The sequence below is a fragment of the Cyclopterus lumpus genome, chromosome 1 (genome assembly GCF_009769545.1).
Source record: "Cyclopterus lumpus isolate fCycLum1 chromosome 1, fCycLum1.pri, whole genome shotgun sequence".
NCBI lineage: Eukaryota > Metazoa > Chordata > Actinopteri > Perciformes > Cyclopteridae > Cyclopterus > Cyclopterus lumpus.
In genome coordinates this window covers 17,748,481-17,761,826 of record NC_046966.1, presented here as the reverse complement: position 1 = coordinate 17,761,826, position 13,346 = coordinate 17,748,481, and the positions used below count along the sequence as shown (strand labels likewise).

The 13,346-nt window shown below is 42.3% G+C and overlaps 1 protein-coding gene across 3 annotated transcripts in view; it reads right to left on the bottom strand.

Annotated features, from left to right (window-relative positions):
- The window catches only part of cntln (centlein, centrosomal protein), an 82,651-nt gene that overhangs the window by 20,391 nt on the left and 48,914 nt on the right, over positions 1–13,346 (bottom strand). For all 3 annotated transcript variants that reach the window (XM_034540647.1, XM_034540638.1, XM_034540628.1), the window contains exons 17-23: positions 12,838–12,913; positions 11,074–11,155; positions 10,456–10,727; positions 6,224–6,439; positions 4,789–4,886; positions 1,368–1,494; positions 956–1,093 (exon numbers count right to left, since the gene is read on the bottom strand). In XM_034540647.1, coding sequence (XP_034396538.1) covers positions 956–1,093; positions 1,368–1,494; positions 4,789–4,886; positions 6,224–6,439; positions 10,456–10,727; positions 11,074–11,155; positions 12,838–12,913 — 1,009 coding nt within the window. The remainder of the gene's footprint in view (positions 1–955; positions 1,094–1,367; positions 1,495–4,788; positions 4,887–6,223; positions 6,440–10,455; positions 10,728–11,073; positions 11,156–12,837; positions 12,914–13,346) is intronic.

Below are 13,346 nucleotides of genomic sequence, written 5' to 3'. Positions count from 1 at the left end.
ACATTTGTAGCTACTCACAGAACCTCTGTGGTTTGAAGTGTACTTTCTCTCCTGCGTTCGTTTGTACGTTATGCTTTTAAAAAAAAAAACATTTTGCTTCTCAGCTGTATAGATATAGTTGCGTTAAAAATGTTCTTATTGTACTGTTTCATAATGAAAACTTTTAAATACAAAAATATTGGGTGACTTTAATTGTGAAGAATTTATAGAAAATCAAATGTGTTTATCACCAGATTAGCATAGCTTTGTTAGTGGCTATATTTCAATAGAAACAAGATTATTAATACTACAGAGTGGAAAAACAAGCTGCAAATATAACAAACTAAGCCAGCACGTGTGTGGAAAAGTGAATGTAGGCTGCAGCTATATTTCATTCTTCAACTGCCATTAGATTCATTTTAAAGATCATATTATCACAAAGAAAAGCAGTTTGCACACTTTGAGCTTTAAAATCGATTTTATCTCATGTAATTGTTTTACAACTTAGAATCAATTTTGGAAATGTTGATTACTGTTAAAATGCTTATTTAATCCACTGTGATGTAAGCAAAACAATAAATACTCAATTCCCAGGTTGTGAATGCTATTTTGCCTGAAGAGGACTGAAAAGAGATTTATGGTTACTTTCCCCCAATCCTGAAACCTTTCTTTTATTATGAATTACATCATTTTAAACTGTGATATGATATGTTTTTTATGCAGTGTACAATAGGGGTGGGAATCTCTAGGCACATCACAATTTAATTTGATTACGAGGGCTACGATGCGATTATAAAACGATTATCGATTCATCTTGATGCATCAAAAATAAAACAATGTGAAACAGATAAACACTCTGGAGCTCCGGAACAAGTGCTTACTATATAGTTAAGTAACTGAACTGAACTTGCCTCTCAAATATATAGTTTCTAAAAACATTTAAAATATTTCATATGATATTATTCTAGTTTCATACCTTATTTTCCAGGTCCTCCTTCAGTTTTTTACAGGAGGTTTCATACTGGCTTTTCTCTGTGGTTGCAACATTCAGTCGCCTCTTCAGAGAATCAACGAGGGCCTTCCTGTTGGTGGCCTCCTCTAATAAAGTCTTCCCCTGTGGAAAGTTGGAACAAAGGGGAAAGCTGCTGTTGTGGTACTCACGTCATTTATAGTAATGTGTTTTACTCAAATCAAAGAAGTATCTATTCTACTAGCTGATGTAACAGTAATCACAATGAATTATTTGCCTTTTAAGTCATCTTGGAAACATTATATCCGGGATATGAAGAATACCGAGCATGCAATACCTCATTCTCTTTGTCATCCTACCAAGGAACATCACATGAATTGGATGACAATGATAATGGTGTCAGCTGTAATTTGTGTACCTTCTTCTCCAGCTCCTCCACCTGTTCACGGTAACTTTTCTCCATCTCCTGCAGGAACTTCAGTCTCGTCTTCAAGTCCTCCACCAGCTGCCTCTTCATGGTCACATCGCGCTCTGTGTGACTCGCCCTGGGACACGGACACACACACACACACACACACACACACACACACACAAATAAGGTATGAAGTATAAATTAATGTGGATTTTTCAGATCACAGTCACATTTGCGCACAGACATACACTGGCATAAAGTATCTACGTACATAGCAGAACAGCCACACACTGGCATAAAGTATCTACGTACATAGCAGAACAGACACACACTGGCATAAAGTATCTACGTACATAGCAGAACAGACACACACTGGCATAAAGTATCTACGTACATAGCAGAACAGACATACACTGGCATAAATTATCTACGTACATAGCAGAACAGACACACACTGGCATAAAGTATCTACGTACATAGCAGAACAGACACACACTGGCATAAAGTATCTACGTACATAGTAGAACAGACACACACTGGCATAAAGTACATAGCAGAACGGACACACACTGAAATAAAGTATCTACGTACATAGCAGAACAGACACACACCAACATAACGTATCTAGGTACATAGCAGCACAGACACACACTGACATAAAGTAGCTACGTACATAGCAGAACAGACACACACTGACATAAAGTACATAGCAGAACGGACACACTGAAATAAAGTATCTACGTACATAGCAGAACAGACACACACCAACATAATGTATCTAGGTACATAGCAGCACAGACACACACTGAGACAGAAACAGTCACATACACACAAAGCTGGCAGGCACAGTGTCCCCATGCAGTGCATCAGGCATGACAGCTCATTATGACAACTAAATACACTGGCATGCTGTTTGGGTAAGTGGAGGGGGGGATGTGAAATAAGGATGCATATATAATTCTAACTGGCATATATTAGAACAAGTGCTCTGGCGGGGAATGCCACACTAAGTGTGACTGGGGAGTCCTTTTGACAAACGGCGTTTCGAATCAGCAGTGACACTACTTGAAAGACTGTTAACAAGTATTTAAATGTTTATTATTTGCAGCTCAGGATTACACCAGTCACATATAAAAACATGTCAGCAGGGGGACCTGGCTCGGGAAAGACTGATTATGGAGGAAATATGTTCTAAAAAATATTATTTGTTTGTGTGCTGTATACTGTGCTGATAATACTTCCCTAAAGAGAGGCAATGTCTCTGTATTGTAAGCTGTTCATGTTGTAACTGTTGCAAACAAGCACCCTGTGTCACTTCCTATTTTGATAACTTGCCGTATTGACATGCTTAATATTCCAGCATCCGTGAGGCCTTGTACTAAATGGGCTCAGTATGTTTGTATGTTTTATTCTGTTTTCATAAAAGGCAAATATGAGGCATTTTTCATGGTTGTCTTTACCTTGGGGAATTAGAACAAATAGAATAAAGATCATAAGCACGCGGTTAATTAAAATGTTTTTTTTATTTTTATTTCAAAGATGTAGTGGATCTCTTAGCTCCCATACGCATCATGGCTTGTGTGTTTTAAATAAACAGATGACGAAACGATAGAGCAAATGCTTTCGTGTAAGTAAATGTCCCCGTCTCCCTAGGTGGATGCCTGAGGGCAGACTGGCTAAATAAATGTGAGCTTGTCCTATTGGAGTGACATTAAATTAAATGAGAGGAGTCTAGCCTGGGGTCTTTGGGGGAAAGTAGTGCGGGCTGGTTACCCCATGGATTTGGCCATTAATGAGAAAACCCATATTGAACCTTTCAGATGACTGTCTGGTGTTGACTTAAAGATGGAGCGCAGCAATAATAGCTCCAGCCAGCTCCCTCTGTCCCAATGCTAATGGCAATTAGATCGACAACATTTATTTTAGATGTTCTCTTCTTCTGCACCCCAAAAAGAATAGAGGATAAAAAAGAATGCAGGATATGTGGTGCTGCTGCCAGAGTGTGTGATCTCTATTTATGAGTGTTAGTGGAAAGAGAGCCTCAAACTATATCCCAATCACTCACACGTTTGTTCCCTTTGTTCTGCGCTTGTTTGGCAATATTGTTCATCAAACATGCGCGTATTGTAATGATAACAGTCAGTGGTCTGAAGTGTGAGTGCATAAGACAGAGCCAGAGCGCACATTTCTGTGTATGTTGTTAAGAATGAAGTGCGGGTGGACGTTTCATGTGGCTGATAGACAACAGAGCTAAAGATGAAAGAAGCTGCTTCATAAATAAGGCAGGGCCATAGTGCCGGATATTGACTGAGGACATGCCGGTATACTTTGAAATTCATTTCTCCCCCCCCCCCCCCTCTTCTCTTCTTTAAGGCGAAGCAGCCTTGCTCCCTGTGTGTGTGCTGAGATGTATATTTCAGAGACGTCTAGACATGTCTTTCACTCTGTGAAGGGGTCCCTCCATGGAGGCAAATGGTGAGGGAGGCAAGAAAAGATGGCGAGTTACATGTGTGCGTGTGTGAGTGTGTGTGACAAGAGCCAGAGGAGAGTCCAAGGCTGTCGTGGAAAGCTGAGGGATGTTCACTCTGTCTGGCTGTGATCCGCTGTGCTTTGGTCACACACAAACACACACCCGCTGCGATTGTACACATGCCCTGGATGTATTATTGAGAATGGCAGGCAGAGGACACAGCATACAAGACAAAGCGAACGAGAGGGAGGAAAGCCAAGTTGTTCTTTGTACCTTTCTCTCGGTTCAAAGATTAGACACTAATGCAGAATGATGATATACGCCTTTCTCAACACTGTTTAAATCTTGACAGTTTTCCTTGAGTGAATTGTTTACAGCTATACATTCTGACTTTGTAATGCAGCGATAGCTACAGGAGGTGAACCATATAACTCATTAGGGCTTGTGGCCCACAGGCCAGAGTGATGGTGTGTGGGTTTTAGTGTCATGGGCCAAAATGATCCCTCCTGCGGCACACAAACAATCAATACACTGCTTTGATCAGCAGTCCGTATCAGCTACCCACATAAGTAACATCGCACTACATGATACACGAGACACCCACATGCTCACGTGTCTGTAGACACCAATTCCGTCAGTAATTTGTATTCACTCGCTCATGAGAACTTGCATAATTTCACAAATGATGTACGCGGAGGAGAAGCATGCCCAAGTGGAGTGCAGCAGAGTGCTGCCACATGGTGGAATCAAACACTACAGATGGGAGCTGCAGAGAATGTGCATGCATGCAGACAGACACACACACACAGGGAGACGGGAGAGACAAAGAAAGAGACAAGGATGGCAAAAAGAGAAAAAGGAAAAGTAAAGATCTGTTCTGCTGCGAGAAAGAAACACAAAGAGAAAGAAATAATACTAATGAAGAAGAAGGGAAAAAAAAAAAAGTGTGAAACTAACTTGTCCTGCAGCTGACGGAGCTTGTCCTCCTTCTCCTGGTGTTGGCCTCGCAGGGCTTTGTTAGCTGCCACCTGCTTTGTGACCTCCGCACTTGCACTCTGGGGGGGGAGGGCACACGGTGTGTGTGTGTTTGTTAATGTGTTTGAGTGTGCGATCGGGGGTGGGGGGAGGTTTTTCGCGACACGGCTGATGACAGGTCAGGCACAGCATGCCTCCTCATTATAGTTACAGCGGGAGGGTACAAGGTGCTAAAAGAGGTTAAAAGGAAAGCTGTATTTTTCAAAGTGGATGAGAAAAAGGGAAAACAACAATGTATAGACTAAACTACGGTATATATTTCAACGGGGACTATACTGTATATACATGAAGAAGAAAAAAAAGAGAAGACTAATATGTTTTTTTAAATCCAACAGCAACATTTAATGTTTATTATTAAATTAAATTATTAAAATGTCTTTTTTATCTTTTATATCTCTGCATTGCGACATATTAAGACAAACACCTCATGACGACAGCTTGACTTCTGATCATTCGACTGATGGATATTTAAACGTGCATGTTCACTTTGGTTTAAAGGGCCCCCCCCGTGTCTCTTGTGGGAACTGTAACAGTACAAGCTTTTGACAATGTGCTCGCCCGGTGAGTGCACCCCCACAGTGCATCCCTTTTGCTGTCACCTGACATGACTTCCTTTGCTGTGTGTAATGACAGCAGCAATCTGCTCTGTGACACTGATGAGCTGGCTGCAATGAGGATGATAATACCGTGGTACCACTCGCACCTCATTCCCTATGATGTAGGGCACGTCTCTACTGTTATTCCCCATTTATCATCTTTCTCTGACAGGTACCCCGTAATAAGATCAAATGATAAGAAATGATAATGTCGGAATCACATGCAATTTCAGGTGATGTTGTGTTGAAAGACTCAAGAATTTGTTTTTTTTAATGCTATATGATTTGAAAGTAAAACCTTGACAGAGTTTCTTTCAGCGTTGCTGATCTCCTCAAGGGAATCTGTCTATCAAACAAGTGAGGTGTTAAAGTGAATCAGAAATATCAATGTTATAAAATACCATGGAAATGTTTTTTTCCTGAATTAAAAACATTAATACCAACACTGGTGAACTGTTTGATACTGCATAATAAGTCAAAGGGAAAACAAGAAGAAAATTCACTCTGAAATATACACAATTCATAACCATTATTTTCATTCTTTTTTTCCATCAACCTGCCTGTCTGTACGAATATTTTTTGAGCCAAACAGCATTCATGGCATTATCTACTCAAGCTTCATACATAGTGCACACAATTGGAAATGAACACAATCCTTAATACCATCATCCTATTAAGAGATGTATCTCATAAGCCGTGCACAATAAGACAAAGCATGAGGCCTATTCATGATCACCAGAGTTCTGTTTATAATCACTAACCTTAAGTCTGGCTTGAAGTTGTTTGACCTCAGCCTCCAGGGACTGGGAGGCCGGATTAGCTGGGGCGGGCATGGTCCTGCCCAGGCAGGAGCACTGTGTGTGTACTGGTGCTGCTGGTACAGTTTGTTGGGGTAACGTGATCTGCCTCCACTGTTCCAGCTCCATCTCCAGAACCTTTTTCTGCTGCGCCTTACCAGCCAGGTCAGAGGTCAGCTTCTGCAACAGACAGACAGAATTGGTGGTCTAGGCTACTGCTAATGATACTTCAACTAAAAAACAAACTAAATATTTTATCGACTCTTATTAAACCAAGGAACCACTTTTTTTGTTATAGGATGTCAAGTGTAATGGTAAAAAGTAATGAGATGCCATAAACCAAAAATCCCAGCTTTCTCTGATGAAACATTTTTTTTGTAAAAAAAAAAAAAAAGACTTAATTTTAAATTTTCATTACATGAATATGATAGATTCAGAGACAACGTAAACACAATATGTTGGAAATACTGTATGCGTTAGCAACAGGGGGGCTGCAGGCTCTGCTTTAATATCTAGTCTGTGAGAAATCTCCTTTTTTATGCTAATCAGGAGGCAGATGATGCCGTTGCCCAGTCAACAGGGCCTAATTCTCCCTGTGATTGGCATGCATAATAAAGCCATCCTGCAGAATCAGAGAGCACTCTGGGACAGACTGAGTTCAGTATTTCGTGAGAGGATGGGTTTATAGTGATGAACGATAATGGCACTAGCTGATCATGTACAATGTACAGTGTATCAACGATTCTAAACATAAGCATCTGAGGTGAACACTTTTAACCGCATGTGAGCGGTGGAGCTAAAAAAAAAATCTCTTTGTCTGCTTATTAAGGAAATATGGGGCAGAAGCACGTCTGTTTGGTTCAATACTGCCACAATTAGCTGACCTGGTATCATTTCAAACATCAAGAATGCTTAATGGCACAAATAGGAGACATGATACATGATGCTGCACACATTGGGTAAATGCTGGAGCGCACACAGAGACACACGCACACACACCAAAGTGAAACCACAGATTCCCAGGAGTTTGCTCTCTGCTCTGCATACATGGAGGTTATTGATATCTGGTTGCTGGCTGACACCTTTTAATAGAATCCCTCTTGTTTTAGGTTTCCTCTGCTCTGTTGAAGACGCACATGCCACATCCCCGGGGGCCGGTGGGAGAGAACGAAGCAGGAGTGATAGAGTGGGAGAGAGAAAGGAGTGGAGAATGAAAAAAGTGGCGCTCTGGCTGCAGTCGCCGTGGTGCACGGATTAAGAACGGCATTGATGACAGTTCCTGTAATACAGGCTTTGATTTCACGGGGCATTTTTTTTAGCCCTGGTGAGAGATGACACTGACATTGGCTGATTTACTGGCGGTCCATTATGCTGGAAGAGAGGACACCTCGCTCTCTTTCTCACCTCTGAGCATGGGTCTTTCCAAGTGATACTCAATCAGTAGCAGGATGAATAAGGAAACGGAGTGCTGTAAAAGCCACACACATAAACGCATGCAAAGATCACAGACATAAACAGACACTAGCGTAATGTCTTACTGTATAAATTCCATCACTTTGTATTAATCCTGTCAGCAGGGATATTTATGTGATTTGTTGTGCAAATATCATTACAATTTAAATAATGTCTGGATCTTTTTAAATTCAGAGGGTTGTGTCTGTTGCACCCACTAATCCTGTGATAATCCCAGCCCCTTACATGTTAGAGGAGGGTAGTACACTCGGCACTTCAAGAGATAAAGCTGCTAAATTTGCGAGGCAATGTCACAGTACAGTGCAAAGTGAAGTAAATGGGGAAGTAATGACTGAGAGAGGTAGATAATCCGAGCAACTAAATGATCCTGTATTTGGATGATACGCATGACTGGCACATTTCGTCAAGACATTTTTCACCAGCCTTGATAGAAATAGGAGGGCATGCTTCACCTGTCACCTGAGTTTATTAAGCTTCTTATGCCACTTTAAGGGATAATTCCAGTGTATTACAGCTTGGGTCTTATTTTTGTAGTTTATGGACAATATTTCTATCAGTAATAATAACATTTGGATGTAAGAATATTTGCCATATTCCTAGATCTCAAAGTTAATAGTTGGGATCTAGGAATATGGCACATTAGTAATAGAAACACGGCTGTTCATACAATCTGATGGACAATACCGAGAATGCAGGGGACCTGACTTAAAATTTTACTTCCAAATAAAGTGGTCTAGATAATCTGGCTAAAACTATACGTTGTTTTACAACCATCGATGAACTTTGTTGCAGTGACATTGCTATGGTCCCTAGATCTAAGCAATGGCATCATAACCAAAGCAAGTAATAATAAATAGGAATCATCCTTTGTGACTAATATATTGGAAAGAAAGGGAAGCAGCCACACATCTGAAAGTCCGGGTTACATTCTGTTGCTGATTAAGACATCTGTCAGGACACCGTTGTGCTGGGGACTCTGTGATTAAAGTTTCACCATGCTGTTGAGCACATGTCCCCCTCTCCAACGCAGGTCTATTCCGCTCTCATGTTAAACATTTGAGAGCAGCAAAATGTTGTTTAAATAGCAGCTATTAAATGCAGTTATTAAGACGGTTAGAAACCAAAAATCAAAACTCATGCAAAGACCACAGAGAGAAGGTGGAAAGGAAGGAAGCAACAAGGGAGGGACAGAATGGCTAAAACGTCAGGCAGACACAGCAACTTCAGGTCATCAGATTAATTGGTTTGGCCGATAAATGTGTGAACGAATAGTTTTTTAAATATAGACTAAATAAGAGATTTTTTTCTGAAAGCATTCTCCAAATTATAATTATATTCTCCAGGTTAGAAAAAGTGGAACACGCCGTTTTTTGTTGTTGCTACAAGCAGAGAGAAGATGGTTTTGGTTAGTTCTATTTAGTTTCGGTCGAGTTTGAATTAGGTGGGTTTTACGATTTTATGCCGGAACAAAACGGACGATTAATCTGCCATCAGCTTTTTCCTGCTCCAAACTTATTATATCGTCCCTTTAAAAATCCACTATGGGTCGATCTCTAACAGCAACACAAACAAGTTTCTGAGAAACTGCCATGCTACTTCTCACATGATGGCCCCTGTGGAGGCTGTCCTAAGCCAATTACAAGCAGAGAGTTTTAGTTAGAAAGTTGGCAAGGACCGCCTGGAACAAGCCCAAAGTCCATCACCTCTTGCCCTTTCCAGAGAGGGCAACGAGACATGGCTTTGGCCAGTCAGTCGGCTCCAACTTTCTCTGGTGGAGTGGCATTAATACTGCAGGAGAGAAGAGGAAACAAACAGGAAGACAACAATTCCCTCTCTGTCCATTCATTCACAGTGGGTGCGTTTGTGTGCGTGCGCGTGTGCGTGGACGTGTGTGTGGCTTTACTGCTGTGCCTGAGTCTAAGGTCTTGGGCCTTAGCAATCAGATGCCTGAGTGGGAGCACAAAAGCCACTTCCTAGGTAGCAGTACTATGAGGGCTGGACTCTGACCTGTGTGTGTACAAGTCTAATATACTGCATCTGCACTATTCACTCAGTAAACATATACAGACATGCAGAAATATGGGCCTAATCAGGCGTCCAGTGGGCCCTCGCTGGCTGCTGATGTCAGAATTCACCAAAAGAAGTCTCCTGCCTGTCCGATTAACGACTATATCCATCTAGGTGTTGATGTGTATTTGTGTGTCTGTGTACAGTATGTGTGTGTACATATGTTGGTTTGTACAAGGAAACCCTGGCAGGCAAGGTACTGTTTAGGGCCAAAGTGCTTGGTGTTTTATTTATAGTCTATACCAAGTCTAAGAGTTTCCTACCTGGAGGCAGGTACTAAATAACTAAATGAGTGTGTGGCAGTGGTCACCGTGTGTGTCTGCACAGACAGGTGCTTGTATTTGGAGAAATGTAACTGCTAGTGACACAGACTGTTGCGGAGGACTGCCTCGTTGAAACATTCAGCGAGACAAGAGCAGTCGGGGAGAGGAAAAGAGAGAGATCCTCGTCTGATCTCCACATACAGTCAGCCACACGTATTAAGCATGATAAGTGCAAAGGAGCTGCTACTGCTGCACTCTCAGTCCTCAGCAAATACAAAAGAACCACAAAAAGAAAGACAGTAAATTAAGAAACTTCCCGACATTCATAAGACAACAATTCCCACACTCCGGCTTTCTGATTTACTAATATCCTTGTTTTTTCCCCTAAGTTACCTGTGTGAGCTGCTCGCTGCTGCAGAGTTTCTCAGTGAGGGAGTTGAGTTGTGCCGTGATCTTCTCATTGGCCCGCCGCAGCTCTCTGGCAGAAAGCAAAGCGTCTTTCCTGGCACTTCGCAGTATGTCAATGTGATGCTGCAGGGACTCTACGCGCTGCTGCAGAGAAGAGGAGGAGTAGTGCTGGGTCTTCATTAGCATCCTCTTCTTCCTCCTCCACCTCCTTTCCTCTCCTCCCGTCCCTCGGTCCCAGGGCTCATGCTGTTCAACGTCTAACAGGAGGAAGTACACGCAGGCACCTCAGAGTTGACAAGTGCACTGAACAAATCCCTATTTAGAAGCTACTGGTGGGAGTTAACAGGCTGATGTAAAAGTGTCTCTGTGTATGCACAAGTGAAAACTACTTGAATGATTAACATTTGCCATTTATAACCAATTCAGGAGTGTCAAGTTCTGAAAACAAAAAAAACAAAAACAAAAACAAAGCTTGTTAACTTCTTAAATACTTGTTTCCGATCGACAGCCTGTGCATACATTGAGTGCTCTTCCTGCTCCAATTAATAGTCGATTAGACTTTTGTAGTTTTGCATGGGTGTGAAAAAGGAAAACTCATGCTACCTCGGGCCAGAACATCGGGTTGTTTTCTGTGGGATTTTGCTGCCGGTGCCGCTGTGTTCGAGACGAGTGAACACCTGCAGGACTGAAAAGACGAGAACAAGTCAGAGACGGAGACGAGGAGCAGCTGTTGGATGTAACACAACCAGTTTGACATGTTGTGCTTCCTGAAACGCAGCTCATAATGACACCATGATCACAGGCTGTGCTCAGTTTAACGCGACAAGACGAATCACCCTGCGCCTTAATAATTCACCTGAGCGCGTTCAATTGACTTCAACGGCAAACGCTTCTCAGCGCGGATATTACTCCTGACAGACGCTGGCTTGCAAATACCGCCTTTGTTCAATCACGGCGCATGTGCCACGTGTGTGTGTGTGTGTGTGTCTGTGTGCCACCTCCCAAACGCACCGCATCGTTTGTAGTGACATCAAAGAAAGGCACCCCCCCCCCCCCTCCCCCCTGCCCCCCTTCTCTCGTGCCTGTTTCCTTTGTATAAAGGGTCAGGTAGGAGTTGATCAGTGCCAGGTTTGATCACACAGGGCCTTGCGGAGAGAGGAGTGGGGGATGAACCCTTTGGTTTGTGACATAGGGTGTCGTGAGGGGCCAGGGCTGTCACAGCGATGAGCCCGGGAGGAGCTGATGGGCACATTTAGCAGATCTGGAGCGGTGAAACTTAAGGGGATCTGAGAGAGAGGGTCCTGACAGCTCCCTGGCTACATGTACAACAACAACCCTCTCTTCGTCTCCACCTTCTGCCGAGCTCCCCCCCCCCCCCCTTGAAAACAGAAAGCGAGGGAGACAGAATATCTGTAAAGGTCCCCTTCTTTCCCTACTTCTTCTCTCTTCTTGACGGACATTTCTCTCCAGGGTTTGGAGCTGCCATGTCCTGCTATGAAAGGGTTTGATATGGACAAGAAAAAGGGTCCAGGCCTATTGATTTTAATGGTGTGGAGAGGAGATGGAAAAGAAGGAGCACCGACGACAACACACGGGGCAAGACTTTGTGAATAGGGAGCAAAGGGAGTCGAAATCATACATATGCTGGTTGATCACATAAACCTCTATAATTGTATTACCTTCACAGTAAACATTTGCAATTTAGTAGGCTTTTAAGATGGAAAATGGAAAGTTGTATTAAAAAAAAGACATGAATTAAAAACACACTCTTTTCACTGTCAACTCGCAACAAAAATACTTCATCTGCCGTCCGGTTTCTTTCCTACAACTCTGACAATCATCCTGTCAGAATAAATGTGGAGACATTGAGGACATTATAGTAAATTACTTGAATTACTGTATCAGGCACAATAAGACACAACACAGACTCTGTAGCTGTAAATAACTTTCTGACTTAAATTAAATACAATTTGACTTGCAATTTTGTCAACGGATTCTATCTTAATACATACGTATCAGTTTATTATAAATATGATGAATATCACCCATCTTAAAATTTTGTATTATGAAATTTAGGATCCAACAGTATTATTTTGATAAAGCGTATGCTTCAATAACAGTTATAGTTTAGAATCAGTATCGGGATTCAGAAATGTTTTTTTATGATCGTCTTAAACCACTGAAATAATGACACAATTAAAACAAGCATGTCACAACTCGAACAAAAACCGTATGTGCTCTGAAGCCATTCATGGTGCTGGACATTCACATAAACCCTCCTGAAATGTTACTCTTGCAGTAGTCTGCAAGGGGATATGCACATGACATGACTGCAGAAGGGTATTATTCATTCCCTTTTTGACCAACCTTTTTGTCCGAGCGTTGTCTGGAAGGCATTGTCCCTGCGGCCACACTGTTGAGACTGTCCTCGTACTCTTCATCACTGTCCGTGTAGAATAAGTGAAAAGGGTTATTACAGGCCAGAAGTTGAACCCACAACCCTGCCTCTGAAACTACCACCAATCCAATTTACCTTTTATGGATGATTTAGTTGACATCAAGCAAAAATATGTGCATTTCGCCACCCCACCCTCCTCCCTGCCTTCCAACAGAAAATCAATGTCTCATCCAATTTCTGAGCTGAAAGTGTAAATGTGGGTGTAAATTAAGTGAAAAGCTGCAGTGTCTGCTGCTGATGGTGAATGCATCAACATGTATGAGAGCGGCTGTGGCCTTCATTAGCCCTCTGTGTGTGACAGACGTGTGTGAGCGGCACGGCTGAGCGGAGCCAAGCAAAGTTGCATCTGATGGACACACGGCGAGGGCTTCCTGGGACACACATACACACACGCTGACACACACACGCTGACACACAC